This window comes from Elephantulus edwardii, unplaced genomic scaffold (assembly GCF_000299155.1).
Source record: "Elephantulus edwardii isolate Elephantulus edwardi_28Jun2011 unplaced genomic scaffold, EleEdw1.0 scaffold00073, whole genome shotgun sequence".
Lineage (NCBI taxonomy): Eukaryota > Metazoa > Chordata > Mammalia > Macroscelidea > Macroscelididae > Elephantulus > Elephantulus edwardii.
In genome coordinates, this window is record NW_006399823.1 from 6,156,734 (window position 1) to 6,172,433 (window position 15,700).

General features: G+C 35.8%; 1 protein-coding gene across 1 annotated transcript in view; it reads right to left on the reverse strand.

The window, feature by feature from the left end:
• Nucleotides 1-15,700, reverse strand: part of PITRM1 (pitrilysin metallopeptidase 1) — a 40,725-nt gene that overhangs the window by 10,876 nt on the left and 14,149 nt on the right. The window contains exons 9-20 of the mRNA XM_006888958.1: nt 15,440-15,528; nt 14,258-14,386; nt 13,414-13,527; nt 13,164-13,260; nt 12,218-12,352; nt 10,537-10,675; nt 2,939-3,055; nt 2,593-2,725; nt 1,168-1,288; nt 962-1,038; nt 478-643; nt 46-146 (exon numbers count right to left, since the gene is read on the reverse strand). Coding sequence (XP_006889020.1) covers nt 46-146; nt 478-643; nt 962-1,038; nt 1,168-1,288; nt 2,593-2,725; nt 2,939-3,055; nt 10,537-10,675; nt 12,218-12,352; nt 13,164-13,260; nt 13,414-13,527; nt 14,258-14,386; nt 15,440-15,528 — 1,418 coding nt within the window. The remainder of the gene's footprint in view (nt 1-45; nt 147-477; nt 644-961; nt 1,039-1,167; nt 1,289-2,592; nt 2,726-2,938; nt 3,056-10,536; nt 10,676-12,217; nt 12,353-13,163; nt 13,261-13,413; nt 13,528-14,257; nt 14,387-15,439; nt 15,529-15,700) is intronic.

The following is a 15,700-nucleotide window of genomic DNA, read 5'->3' on the forward strand; positions in this document are numbered from 1 at the left end:
ACAAATCTTAAGACCTTTGTTTAGACATAGTTTATGAAGCCTTACCTCATATTATCACAGTTTAATAAATATTTCTTGATACGTGGGAGCTTTCTCAGGACTGGTTTGATGTCTGTCATTTCTGCAATTCTCTTCATTAATCTGACCTAAATGAAAGGGATCATACATACAGCAAAAGACATCACTGGGCAAAGTAGAGTCCACAGACATGTTTGCAAAGGAAACATTCTTAGTATCAAGAATATCCACTGAACCTACGATGTTTCCTGATTTGGGGAGACAGGGGTTGAACTGGGATTGGTGGTAGCAGAAATCAAAAAGTAAATGAAAAATGAAATGACTATATGAAATTTAAGCAATTAGTAAATCAGCATTACTAGAAGGAAATCATTTAGAAATGAGCTTAGCAGCTTTGGGATGAGTGAATATACTAGAATCTAACAAAATCTAACAAATGTTCCTTCAAAGCATTTTTACCTGATCCATTCCATTAAAGGTTTCTTGTAGGTCTCCAGCAGGTGAGAGAGTTTTACTAGCGCGAATGGATGCATACAGATGACCAGAATCTGAAATTCCATTTGCTAACTCCTGAGCGCTCATTTTAACTAATACTTTGAAGTGCTCTTCTTCTTCAAAGCATGGGCTATGGAAAAAGAAAGATTCAATCAAAGTGTAATAAAACCCTTTCACTATGTACTTTTACAGGAAATAGTAAGTACAAATTCTCAAGCTACTTAAATATTTTCAGAATTGTTACAAGATTCCACAGAATTTGTAAGTAATACTTATTCTACAAATATTTCTGTAATGATAAATTTATAATTATAAATGGGGCCAGGTTAGCAAACCAGCAACCCACAAAGGAGTAAAATATTCTACTTCCAAAATACTTCAGATTTAGGATTTGTGTGTGTGTGTGTGTATTTATCTTAAGAATTTGATCTTTTGTAAATAATATTACTTGTTAAATATTTCACTCCACAAATGCATCATGTCTGGTAGATTTCGATCCAGGCAGAGAGATGAGAAAAGGACACCCTAAAACATAAAGAAAGACAAAGACAAACTTAACACAGAGTGACAAATTAATTGGTAAACTGGTAAATTGGTAAATTAATAAGCAAAAAGCCACTGGAGAAACAACAGTGATCCAGAAAGAAACGTTACCTGTTCATACGTGTCGAGATGGGAATCATCAGGGAGTACGTGGGGAGTAACAGTCATTCCTCCTGTTTTCAGTTCTATTTGCTGAGCTTGTTCTCGGTAATTAAGAATGCCACACCCCATCCTTTAGCGTAGCAAAGAAATATTTCTGGGATTATCAAGGCAATCTTTACTACATTGTCTTTAAACCCAAGCATTTTGAATTAAAAAGCTGCTTATATTAATTCAATAGACACAAGTTTCACAAAACTGTTTTTATACTTCAAAAGTTGTAAAACAGACGGCTGGAGTTGGGGGCACACCACCCCTCTCCACTGTGCCAGCCTGCAACAACAACAAAATTATAAAACAAAGGCATTTTGACATTAACCCTCTGTAACACTGTTCATGGTCCTTATAAAGGTTAAAATTGTTTTCTTGAGTAGAAGGAATTCCATACAGAACTCTTAGAGACTAGGCAGGTAGCATCTAGTTAGATGAATAAAATATCAATATATGCCTTTTCAGTCCTATATTTTAAAATCTTTCATGGGCATTCTTCTTTTCTTCTTTCAAAACATCATGACACATACTTTTTTTGCTTAAACATCTGGTTACATTTTGGAAGAAACAGTATAGTAAGTGTTCCTAATGCAAGAAATAATGGTCCAAGCCATAACTCTGTGCTTTTCAAAATCTATTTTAACCATAAAAGGATACATACAGGAAGCTATGCTTTTTTAAAAAAGGCAGAGAACTTTCCAAAAGTCAAAGACATTTTTCATCTGGGCACACACTCAGGCCAGATGACTTCACATTTGCCAAGCTCTCTGCAATGTGCAAAATATTTCCACAGTGCAAATACTTCAACTACATAGGGCTACAGGCTCTACATAGTTTACTTCAACTGTGTGATTTCCCTTTATTTTCCTGCAACCTAAGAAAAATAAGCCTGAAGGTACAATAATTTGCAGTTTAGTTTGTCACCCTGGGCCACATGAAAGAACAAATTTAGCTAAGCTGAGAAGCAAATGAGAAAAAAAGAAATTGAATAATGTTTCAAAATTAACACCAGGGCATTGCTTTATATTTATTTACATTTTTTAAATTGACTTTTCAGATACTTGAAAAAATACTTAGTCAATGAGATATAGGGACCTAGACGTATTCTTTTACTCTCTAGATTTACAAACATTTTAATGCAATATGTTAAAAAAAGCAAATATAGCTTTTATAAAGAAAATTCTTAACAATTAGAGGCTTTTTCTATGCACTGTAATGCCCTAAGTTTTGAAAAATGAGTCACTGAAGTGATGACTATCAATGTAACATACATGTGTATGTTTGTATACACACACACATACAAAATAGACGCATGAATAAAGTACACAAAAGTATGTTAATTTATATACACACTGTGCATCTTTGTTTCAAATAACAGACTCGTACTTGGTCAGGACGCTGCAGAAGAGAGGCACATATGGCTTGAGCTCTTCAGGAAGAGTGTTTAAACTAGAGAAAGCTCGGAAATACACCACCCCATTGGTCGGCTGGGCACAGTACTGAACCGGGATTTCACCAGCTATAAAAACAGAAAAGTAAATAAATGCTTTTTTATCTTTACTAGTACACTTTTCAGAATTTCTAATAACTTATAATAATGTTACTTCTTTTCAAAAATGCAGGCTTAAACTTTATATTAAGAAAACAGACACTGTCAGGAGCTGAGTGCTTAACCATGGCACCACCAGAGCTCCCTGAAAAAAAGTCTGCATTTGTGAAAATTTACACTGACCTGCCAATGCTATATCCACTTCAGTAAAAGGTATGGTAGGCTCAATATCTGAAACTTTCAAAGCTGGCAAACAAGAAGCATCTTGAGGTTTACTTTGCTGCGTCCGTAATTCTAAACCTAAAAAAAAAAAAGAAGTGAAGCAGTCAGGACTGTAATAAAAATAATAAAAAGGTTCTATGAAATGTATGCCCTGTTGTTGTTGTTATGTGCCGTCGAGTCGCTTGCGACTCATAGCGACCCTATGTACAACAGCCCTAAACTCCGCTCTGTCCTGTGCCAATTGCACTGTCTCTGACACTCCCATCCCAATTATCTCAGTCACTGAATCAATCCACCTCATAGAGGGCCTTCCTCTCCTGCACTGTCCCTCCACCCTCCCAAGCATGATATCCCTCTCCAGGGACCAGTCCCTCCTCACAACACGTCCAAAGTATGTTAGATGGAGCCTCAGAATCCTTGCCTCCAAGGAGCCACCCGGTTTAACCCTTTTCAGGACAAATCTGTTTGTTTTCCTAGCAGTCCATGGTATTCTCAATACTCTTTTCCAGCACCACAGCTGAAAGGCATCAATTCTCCTTCTATCCTCCCTGGTCATTGTCCAACTCTCTGATGCATAACAAGTGATTGCGAATACCATAGCCTGTATCAGATGCACCTTAGTCTCCAGAGAGACACCATTGCTCTTCAGTACTTTGGAGAGGTCCCTAACAGCAGACTTTCCCATTGCAATGTGCCTTTTAATTTCCTGGCTGCTGGTGCCAAGACTGTTGACTATGGAGCCAAGCAAACTAAAGCTGTGTACAATCTCAATCTCTTCACCATCCATCCTGATGCTGCCAATTGGTCCAGTGGTGAGAATCTTTGTCTTCTTGACATTGAGCCTCAATCGATAGTGTAGGCTGCAGTCCTTGACGCTCTGCAGCAGGCGCTTCAGGTCCTCTTCAGTTTCAGCAAGCAGGGTTGTGTCATCTGCATAATGCTGGTTGTTGATAAATCTTCCACCAATCTTGACCCCACATATCTCCTCATAGAGCCCAGCCTCCCGGATAATCTGTTCTGCATATAGGTTGAAAAGGTATGGAGATAGGATGCATCCCTGGAGTACGCCCTTCCCAATTTTGAACCATGCAGTGTTCCCTTGCTCTGTTCTGACGACTGCCTCTTGGTCCAAGTATAAGTTTCGCATTAGAACGATCAAGTGTTCTGGGATTCCCATTCTTCTCAGAGTCAGCCATAGTTTGTTATGATCTACACAGTCAAATGCCTTTGCATAATCAATGAAACACAGACAGACATTCCTCTGGTATTTCCTGCTTTCAGCCAAGATCCATCTAACATCAGCTACAGTATCTCTAGTACCACGACCCCTTCTAAACCCAGCCTGGACTTCTGGTAGTTCTCTGCTGATGTGCTGTTCCAGTCGTTTTTGGATAATCTTCAGTAATATCTTGCTTGCATGTGAAATCAGGGAGATTGTTCTGTAGTTTCCACATTCTGTTGGGTCACCTTTCTTTGGGATAGGAACAAATATCGATCTCTTCCAGTCAGTTGGCCAAGTGGTTGTTCTCCAGATTTATGCTATTAATTAAAAATATCAGCAATTCCATGCCAACTGCTAGGGGAACTTTAAAGTTGATAAAGCATTTGAAATTTCTTTTTTTTTTAACTTCTTTTTTTGCATTTGAAATTTCTTAACAAAACTCTGCTTGAAATTTCTTAACAAAACTCTGCTTGCTCTCACTGCCACAAAGTCAGAATCCACTCACAGCTGACACTCCAGCAGGTTTTCCAAGACTGTAATTCTCATGGGAAGAGACTGCCCATCGTTCTCTTGGGGAGCAGCTAGTGGATTCAATCATCTGCCTGTGGACTGGAAGCACAGCTCTTTCACCTCAGGTCACCAATTTTAAAGGCATTAAAAATCTAGTTCATTTGAATCTGCTCCATGGCTTGTAAGGAGAAAGGAGAAAGATTAAAATGAAAAACCTAAAAAAAAAAAAATCTAGTTCAAGAATCTATTTAAGAAAAAAGTTCTGATGATCATTTACTTGAGCAGTTTTCCAATCACTTCCCAATCTTTTTGCTACGCAGACGTTGTTATGTGCCATTGAGTCACTTGCCACCACAGAGACCCTATATACAGGAGCCCTAAAGCCTGTCCTGAGGCATTCTCATTGACTCTGACATACCTACCCCAATCACCCCAGTTACTGTTCAATCTACCTCGTCCAGGGTCTTCCTCTCCTGCACTGTCTCTCCACTCTTCCAAGCATGATGTACTTCTCCAAAAACCAGTCCCTCCTGGTCACGTGCCCAAAGGGTGTGAGATGGAGCTTGAAAATCCTGGCCTCCAAGGAGAAACTTGGTTCCACTCTCTCCAAAACAGACCTATTTATTTTCTTGGCTGCCCATGGTATGATCAAGACTCTTCTTCAGCACCACAGCTCAAAGGCATCAATTCTTTTGTCATCCTTAGTCACTGTCCAGCTCTCTGATGCATAACAAGTAACTGCAAAGACCATGGCTTTGTCAAGTGCACCTTAGTCTCTTGACTGACGTTGCTTTTTAGTACTCAGCAGATTTTCCCAGTGCATTTTTATTTTTTTTTTTTTTAGAATTTTCAAGTCATTACTTGCTGACTAATTGACTTTTGCCCTTCTCATCATGTATTAGTTTCATTAACCTCAACAAAATTCTTTTGGAATCACATAAATTTCACAAATTATAGCAATGCTTAACAATGTATTTTTGATCTTAGATAAATATTTGGGGGTCTGAACTTCTAGTCTTATAAGCAGAGGTAGAAGGTTCTCTTTCATGTAATTATTCCATAGAATCATACAGTCTATTGGAAAAAGAATCCAAAAGTTTTCTAGTATTAGTATTTTTAATGACAAAACTGAACTGTGTATGTTTAAAATATGTTATAGTTTAAAATCCTGTCAAATATAAACTCTCATTACTACACAGACATGACTTAATAGTAGATTAATACACCAATTTAATATTTTTAACTCAAACACCTAATAAAGAATAGTCACTGAATCTGATAGGCTGATCTTAAAAGAAAAACAGTAATTTCACTAATCTTCAATTTTCACCTTTTGAAGTTCTTATCGTAACAGTTCATCGAGAGCAAGGTATCTACTTAGAGAGGAGAATTCAAAATATGAGGTGTTGATGGAACTCAAGGACAATCAAGTACTTGATGTCATATATTGAGTCCTCATGGACCCTGCTGTGGTCCTCTGAAAGCAAAACCTCAAATCACTCTCCACTTAGGATCCATCAGTCGTGTACTCTAGAACACCTATTTCCATGACAAACTAACTTCGTTCCCTATATCTCTTGGTCTAAAGTGAACAGATATTACTTATACTGGAGCCTTTTGAAGTGAAAGCTATTTAAAGCAAATCAGTCAGATCAAGAAGGGAGGATTAAGGTTCTCTTCTCAACCCTACCATTTCTCAGTCACTAACTTCTCCTATAGGCATTTGTGTGAGATTCCTGCCAATCAGGTATACAACCCTTCAATCCTCACTGTCATTTACAAATCTACTTTACTTGCCTACTTTCACAGGAGCTCAATGATCAGTCAGCCACAAAAATATCACATCTAAAGATACATGGAAAGACATGACCAAAGAGACATCCAAATGGTTAAGAAACACATGAATTAATTAACTACTGCTGTGTTGTTGTTACATGCTGTCAAGTCAAGTACAACTCACAGCAACCCTATGAATAAAAGATCGGAATCATTTTTTTTTTATTCTCTGCCATCCTCACACTTTCTGGCACACAAGAGCCCACTGTGGCAGTTAACCTTGTCAACCCACCTGGTTGAAGGTCTTCCTCTCCTTTGCTAACCCTCCACCATTCCCAGTATCATGTCCTTCAAGGAATAGCACCTCCTAGCAACAGATCCAAAGTATGTGAGGCAAAGCCTCATCATTCTTGTCTCCAAAGAGCACTCTGGCTGCCTGAACCCTCTCCAAGACATATCTGTTCGTTCTCTTGGCCATCCATGGGATATTCAGTGCTCTTCTCCAACACTACAGATCAAAGGCGTCAATTTTTTTCTATCATTCTTATTCACTGTCCAGTTCTCAGATGCATAGCAAGTAACTGAAAAGACCATGGCCTGAATCAGACACACCTCAGTCCTCAAACTGACATCATTACTCAATAACTTGGAGAGGTCTTTAACTGCAGATTTTCCCACTGCAATGCATCTCTTTATTTCCAAGCAAGATGAAGCTGTTGACAGTTTCAATCTCCTCTCCATACATCATGATGTTGCTTATAGGCCCAGCGGAAGACTTTTTGTTTGCTTGATATTGAGATGCAATCTATACCAATGGCTACACTCCTTGATTTTCTGCAATAAGTACTTCAAGTCCTCCTCATTTACAGCAAGCAAGGTTGTGTCATCTGCATAACGTAGGTTATTGATGAGTTTCTCTTCAATCTTGATGCCACATTCCTCTTCACAGGTTCTTGGATAATTTGCTCAGCATAAAGACTAAATAGGTATGGAGACAGAATAGAACCCTGACCCACTCCCTTCTCAATTTTAAACCATGCAGTGTTCTCCTGCTCTGTCTGTACAACAAACTGCTAGTCCCAGTGTAGGTTCCACATGAGCACAATTAAGTGCTCTGGGTCTCCCATTCTAAGTACAATTCTATCTGAATCTCAAGATAATCTTAGGAATAAGTTTCAGGCATTAAACACCAATGCTTCAAAATGAGCTGTGGATGATATCAAGGATATACCCATGAGGAAAGAAAAAAAGGTCATTACAAAAACAGAGGAGAATGAAAATATTGACATGGATGTCAGAAGAGACTCTAAAAAATGCATTGGAGCATTGAGAAGCCAAAGCAAAAGGAAAACATGACAAAGTAAAAGAACTGAACTGATGATTTCAAAGGGCAGGATGGGAGGACAAAGTAAAGTATTATAATGGAATATGCAGAAAGGTAGAACTAGAGAATAAAAAGGGCAGAACTTGCTCTGCATTTCTCAAGCTGGAAGAACTAAAAAATAAATTTAAGCTTCGAGTTGCAATACTGAAAGATGCTATGGGCAATATATTTAATGACGCAGAAAACATCAAAAGAAGATGGAGGAAATGCACAGTCACTGTACCAGAAAGAACTGATCGACACTGAAAAATTTCAGGAAATACCATATGAACAGGCATCAATGGTAATGAAGGAAGAAGTGGAAGCTGCATTAAAGCTATCAGCAAAAAATAAGGTCCCAGGAATCAACTGGATACCATCTGACTTATTTCAGTTAACAGATGCAGCCTTAGATGTGCTCACCAACCTATGCCTGGAAATCTAGAGGACTAGATTTTTGTCTGGCCAACAGGTCAGAAGAGGTTCATATTTGTTCCCATTCCCAAGAAAGGTTATCCAATTGAATGTGAAAACTATCAAGCAGTATCATTTCTATCATATGTAAGCAAAATACTGCTGAAGATCATTCAAAAACAGCTAATGGTATATAGCTACACAACTGCCAGAAGTTCAAGCAGGATTTAGAAGAGTCCATGGAGCTAGGGTTATCACTGCTGATGTCAAATGGATCCTGGCTAAAAAGTAAAGAATACCCGAAGAATGCATATTTGTGCTTTATTGACTATGCAAAGGTGTTTGACTTTGTGGATCATAACAAGTTGTGGCTGAATTAATTACTAGAGAGAGACAAATCAAAACAACAATGAAGTATCACCTCACAACTCAAGGAAAAAATAGCAGAGTTCAGTAAAACACAAATAGAAAAATACTAGTGAGGGTGTGGAGAATCAGAAACTCTCATATACTACTGGTCGGGATATAAAATGATGCAACATCTACAGGAAGCAGTTTGGCACTTCCTTTAAAGATGAGAAACAGAAATGCAATTTGATGTAGAAAACCCACTATTAGGCACATATCCTAAAGAAGTAAGGGCTGTGACCTGAACACATATGCATACCTGCATTCTCTACAGTAGTATTTATAATAATAAAGAGATGGAAACAACTCAAACCCATTAACAGACACCCGGTTAAATAAACTATTGTACATTCACACAATGGAATAGTAAAGTAACACTAAAAACAAAGAATGTCCTAAACATTGCATAACATAGACACATCTAGTAAAACTGCACTTAGTAATCACAAAAGAGTAAATATTATATAAGATTACAAGCAAGAGTGGCATCACTTCCTAAACTACATGCCTCTGGAAACTCTATGAACCTGGAGAAATGAAGGTAGTTATAGAAAGGCTTCAGGCCTTTGGTTCATAGGGTTGCTATGAGTCGTGCTCAACTTGATGGCAATCAACAACAACTACTACAGAAAGCTAAGGAAAGTTTTATACAGAGTAGAATCATTCTTAGATGTTTACAAAGGGTGGGAAATGAGAGAGAGGGAAGTAAATTAGTAAATAGATAATAAGTCACATATTGAGATTGGTGAAGAACAGAGTAAAATATAATGAGGGGGAGATCAGCATAACACCACTAAAGAAACAGGAGACAAAAAGGTATACAAAGATTAAAGGAAGCTTGAATTACAGGGATGTGCCATTGCATTGTAGGTATTGATACATGTCAATGGTTGAATGAACAGTAATTTTCACTCAAATCACAATAGAAGGGAAGAAAGATACTGAGGTAAAAGCAGTAATAATTTACACAAAACTGTAATACATCTCCAAGATAACATTGAAAGGATAATTAAAGCATATATTATTAATAAACTAACAGAAGGGGAGTAAAACAATTTTAAAAAGTTTTAATCCCTAAAGGGTCAAGAAATGAAGTAAAAAAGACATAAAGCAAGAGGGATAACTAGATATTAAGATGATGCATACAAACCCAAATAAATCAGTGAATTACATCAATGTAAACTGATTATCCATCCAATTAAAAGATTAAGGAAATTATACGGTGTGAAAACAAAATTTAATACATGCTATTTAAAAACAAGGCTTAAATGTAGTGACACAGGAAAACTCCAAATAAAAGGATGGGGAGAGGAAGACAAACTATGAAAATGCTAAAGAAAAGAAAGAGAGTTAGCTACTAAAATAGATAAAAAGAAAGGAGGAATTCTAAGATGACAAAAGTTGTTAATGTCAATAAAGCTCCCTGTTGGTACAATAGTTAAGCTCTGGTATTTTGTTAACTCAGTAAGACTTGTCAATTATTAACAGTCACTGGCTTGTCCTTCTAAATTCATATCTGAAATTGTCTATACTTTTTCTTTTCTTTGAAAATTATATCCTGAAATAATACAGAAATTTTACTGTCATATGATAGCACTTGATAAGTAAAATGCATTTATAATATTTATAAAGTAAATGAGTCTTATAAAGCAATTTCTTTTCAAGTATCCTAACCTTCTCTGTCAAATTATTATATAAATTTTCTTAGAGAATGGACAGAACTTTATGGATGTCCAACAAATATTTGTTGGAATATTGTTGAAATAGTAACTATTAACTCATTAAAAAAATCCTAGGGAAGGCCGGGATGTCACCTTGAGAGGTTACCTTCTTATTTACTAAGAACTACAAAGTAAAATATTTAACCTTTTTCATAGATCTGTTCCTTGTCTTTTTGGGAAAGAGCATCAACCATTTGCTTTAGCTTTTCTGTTTCCATTTGTGTTTGTTTCTCGTAGTATTTGTCATCTGGTTTCATTGACAAAGTCAACTTATGTTGATTGTTCTGTAACAACAGCAACAAAAAAGACAAATTAAAACAAGAATTTATTAAAGTTTAATAAACTGAGCTAAACCTTAGCATTGTAGTCTTGGTTTTGTAGTTTCATTTACTCATTTTTCAAAGTGATAATGAAAAAAAAAAACACCCCTCTGCTCAGAGGGTTGTTTTACAAATCAAATGACATAAACGATTTATGGCTATAGAAGCATATCTAATAATATGTTACTGTTATGTGCCATCGAGTCACCTGTGACTCATAGCGACCCTATGTACAACAGCCCTAAACCCTGTTCTATCTTGTGCCAATCTTATTGTCTCTGACACACCTACCCCCATTACCCTAGGCACTGAATCAATCCATCCCATCGAGGGTCTTTCTCTCTTGTGCTGTCCTTCTACCCTCCCAAGCATGACGTCCCTCTCCAAGGACTGATCCCTCCTTACAACATGCCCAAAGTACATCTAGTATATAGTAAGCAAATAAATCATACATGTTGTTACTACTACCTTGTGTGCTATTAAGTTGGAATCAACTCATAACTGACCCTCCAGAAGGTTTTCAGAGGTAGTTTAATCACACAGGGAAAGATTGCCATCCTTCTGCCACTGAGCAGATGGTGGATTTGAAGCACGTCACATGTCTTTAGGATTGCATTACTAATGACCATTAGGTATTACTATTAAAGTAGTCAATATGTCTTAACCATAAAAGATTAAATTTTCAAAATTTTCTTTATATTTTGGTTTTAAACAACAAATTACAATTTCAAGCACTCTAAGTCTTTAATTCTGCAGTAAATTTAAAGTAACACAGACTACAATAACTTTCTTTTTATCTAGGAGCTCTGGAGGCATAGACCATAACATTTCATGTGGTAACTAACAGGCCTCACATCTCTAGCAGTTTGAAACTACCAGAAGCTCTGAAGGAGACAGACAGGGAGGGTCACTGTGACCTGGAATCAACTTGAGGGCAATGAGTTTGAATTTTCATTATGCACTTTTCAGAGGATGAACTAATTTCTCTCTCTGGAATGTTATAATTTTAAAGACAAATAAAGGTTCATCTAGTATTAAAAAAAAAAGATGTTTCTCTTATTTCAGTAACTGAAAATACACACAAAATGTTCACCTGTAAGACTATTTGAGTCTGTAAGTTAAATTATGTCCCATGTCCAAAACAATGGCATATATAATAATGAGTATACACCAAGGATCATACAATTAAGTATGGACATCTAGAAATACAGAAAACAAACCAGCATCAAAAGAATTTGATTAAAAAATACTTACCATTCCATCTATTAAAAATTATGTAAATGAGTATCTGTGTATATATATATACATATATATTCACATATAGTATACACACATTCACATATAAAAAAGCAACTTGTATTATACTCTGAGAATAAGCACTTTAATTTTAATTAACAAGTTAAAATAAGAAATCATGTTACCAATTCATTAGCAGAAGTGTAGATTATGTTCCTAATATTTCTTTCCTAGAATAGGCATAAAGTCTTCAATTTTCAAATTTCTTACCTTGAAATACTGTTTTACTTTTTCTTGCAAAAATTTTGGATTCTCCTTAAGGCACTGCCTGAATTGAGCCATTTGATTTCCTAATTTCAAGAGTTCCACAGGGTCTCCATCATGATTCCAGCAAGAAGCTATATACTGGAATAAAAGAATTTGAAATTCATATTGAAAATGATATAATATTCCCATAAATATCAAAGACTTTATAATTTATTAAGATCTTGGTTTCTATACTTAAAAGTACCAAAGACAACTATTTACAATAAACACTGAGTTATTATTTGGTTGGAAGAAAAAGAAAATTAATTTTAATTCCATTCATTTCTAATAAAGTGAGAATCATAAATTTATTCTTACTCATTACTAACAGATGGCCAGTAACCATAAATTTCACCCATTTAAAATATTCTGTATAAATCTGTATTACATAGTAATAAAAGCTATCATCAGTAAGCCAATAAACTAGCAAAAAGACAAAGTCAATAAATTGGGGAAAAGACAAAGTTAGTAAATTTCAATATATCATGAAATTAAAAAGACAAGTTACACATTATAAAAAGATTAAAAATCGTGTATCATTCTGAAAATATGCAAATCTGAAAGTTTAAAGGTGTTAACAGTATCAAGTTGTATTTTCAGTGCTGTCAAAGACCACTTCTTATAAGAAGCTGTTGTTGATTGTCTTTTAGTTGAGCATGACTCAGAGTTTCTATGAACAAAAGGCTTGAAGCTGTTCTACAACTATTGACATTTACCATGATCATAGAATTTCCAGAAACATTTTATTTAGGAAGTGGATGCCACTTCTTCTTTCAAACCTGTCATAGTATGTTATTGTTTTTATGTGCCATTAAGTCACCTGAGACATATAGCGACCCTACATAATAAAAGTCAAGGGAAAAAAAACCCAAACGGAAAACCAAAAGGAGGGAGGAGAGAAAGCACATACTGATGTCAGTGCAAGTCCAAAGCTGGTTGACTGATGTTTCATTTGTATTTCAGTTTTATGAAGTAAAGCTTCAATTCGATCATCTTCAAATCCTTTTCTAGAGAACACAAGTAAGAACTGAGACGTCTAAAAAAAGAAACTATATTAACAAGGCAAAAGACCAAATATAAATATTATGATCATGCCCTTTACCATAAAATATTCATGGATTAACTATGAAAGGAAATCACTGCAATGATGTCATACTTACTCAATAACTTCATCAATAGTTCTATCAATGATGTTTTTGACTGTCTGGATATCTTTCTCTGCAATTCCTTGTAGGCCCACACTGAAGTAGGCCTCCTTTGTATAGCCATTATATCTAGAATGCAAAAATAGATACGATACAGTAGAATTTTTAGTTTTCCTCATTCACTAATTACAAATCAAGAGCCACTACTCTATAGACTATAACTTAGAACGTTAAACTTCTAAACCCTCTACTAAAAAAAAAAAGAGCAGTATTCTCAGGTAATCATTTCTCAAATATAACTACATTTATGTTTTTTTCTTGGTTTTCAAATTCATATACATTGTGTTTTATACAATTCACATACTGCTTAATATAATTAATTACTATAGATGATGTTCTTTTATTATTTTAAAATATCAACACAAACCTTAGAATTATAATAGACTATATGTAAAAGATGATTAGTGTTGAGGTTTACAGAATCTTAAGAAGTCAATGAATATTTAACATCCAGACTTTTAAAACAGCAGAACATTGCAAGGTGATGGAAAAATCGATCGTGCTTTCTTTTTTATTTTATTTCAAACATCCCCTTCTAAGCTATACATATATATATATAAAATTTGTCCCAGAAACTCAATCTAGTTTAGTTTTCTATTCCAACGAGGAGAAGATGGTCCTGTGCACTTACCACAGGATGATTAGCAGCTTCCCTGGTCTAGTCTACTCACTAGAGGCTAGTGGTAGCCCTTTTCTCGCTGTGACAACCAAAACTTCCTGGACATTAACAAATATCCCCTCGAGGGCAAACATCATGTCCAAATAAGAACTACCAATCCATCCTAGTAAGAAAACTTACCCAACATCAGGAGAAAAGTCTGTGCCAAGCCCAGATTCAATTAAGGCTTTGTAAAAGGGAGAATTGGGTCCACCGATCAAGAGTGAAGACAAAAGATTCAACGTGAAAGCTTCAAATGTGTCAGTGATCCTTCATTTTAAAGGGAGATGAAGGAACAGGAAGAAAGGAAAATCGTTGGTACTTAATGATAAGTTTTAAAATCACCTAGTAACACTTCACTTTCAAAGAAATAAAAATTGTCCTACAGTCCTGCGTCTCAGTGGCCATTTTAATATTTAGATGGGTGAAGGAGAATAACTATTCCTTCATCTTACAAAGCATTTATATACTGTAATATTTTTTTTTTCTTCTTGGCACAAAAGCATGTATTTAACTGGGTATGCAAAAAGGTTATCATATGACAGTTTGCCAACCCACGACCACCGAGTCCATTCCGACTCGCAGTGATCCTTTTTCTGGGTTTCCAATGCTACAGATCTTTACAGAAAGAAGATTCAAAATGTTAACCTTTCAATTAGCAGTCCAATATATTATGCACTACGCCACCAGGGCTTCTGAGAGTTTGCCCAGTACCTTCTGAATTATCTCCAATAATTGTAACATCATTACCATTAAAGGAGATAAGAAACTGAAATGAGACCACAGAATTTATTCCAAGCCATATCATAGGTGGCTATGAGTCATACTCGACTTGCTGGCACCTAACAACAGTAACATATAGCTCCCAAGTGTTAGACAGAACAGCTAGTATGTGTAGCCAAATTATCATCCTTCTTTTCCTGATTACTTCTCTTAATCTGGTGCTCATGAATCTTCTAGAATTACAAGGTTTGTTGACTTACATTTTTCTAAGGCAAATGTTCTTAGAGTTCTTCTATTATTCAAAAGGACTAATAAGCTTTAGAAAGTTAACAACAGCTATTTTGAGCTGGTCTTTTCCCTGCAGGCAACAACAACTTTAAGTACAAGACGAATTTTTCCTCTGGATAGCTTACAATGAGATTTCCCCAGAAAATCATCTCAGATGTTGTTAAGACATTTCCTGACATTTTACTCTTTAGCCTGCTTAACTCCTAAATCCTAAATAAGCATTCATTTATACTTAATTCTAAAACTCACTTCTTAATCTTCTACCCTGCTTAGCTTTCTATTATTTTTCAACAGTTAACTATTAAGACTTACCCCGGCAAGAGGAAGCTGACACTAACAGTTGTCTGTCTGGAGGAATCCGTAGCAAGAGAATCAGGGCCACAGGTAATTTGGTATTCTCTCTACAAAATGACATCTTAAATGAGCAGAGTCTGAACCATTTTAAAGCAATAGAGCCTGTGTGGATTTAGCAACTAATCCAAAAAATGCTTTTCACAAAAGGAGTCATTTTTAAAGGTAATTTAAATAGTCTAAGGTCCTTTAGACTTGAAAATATCTTAAATACAATAAATA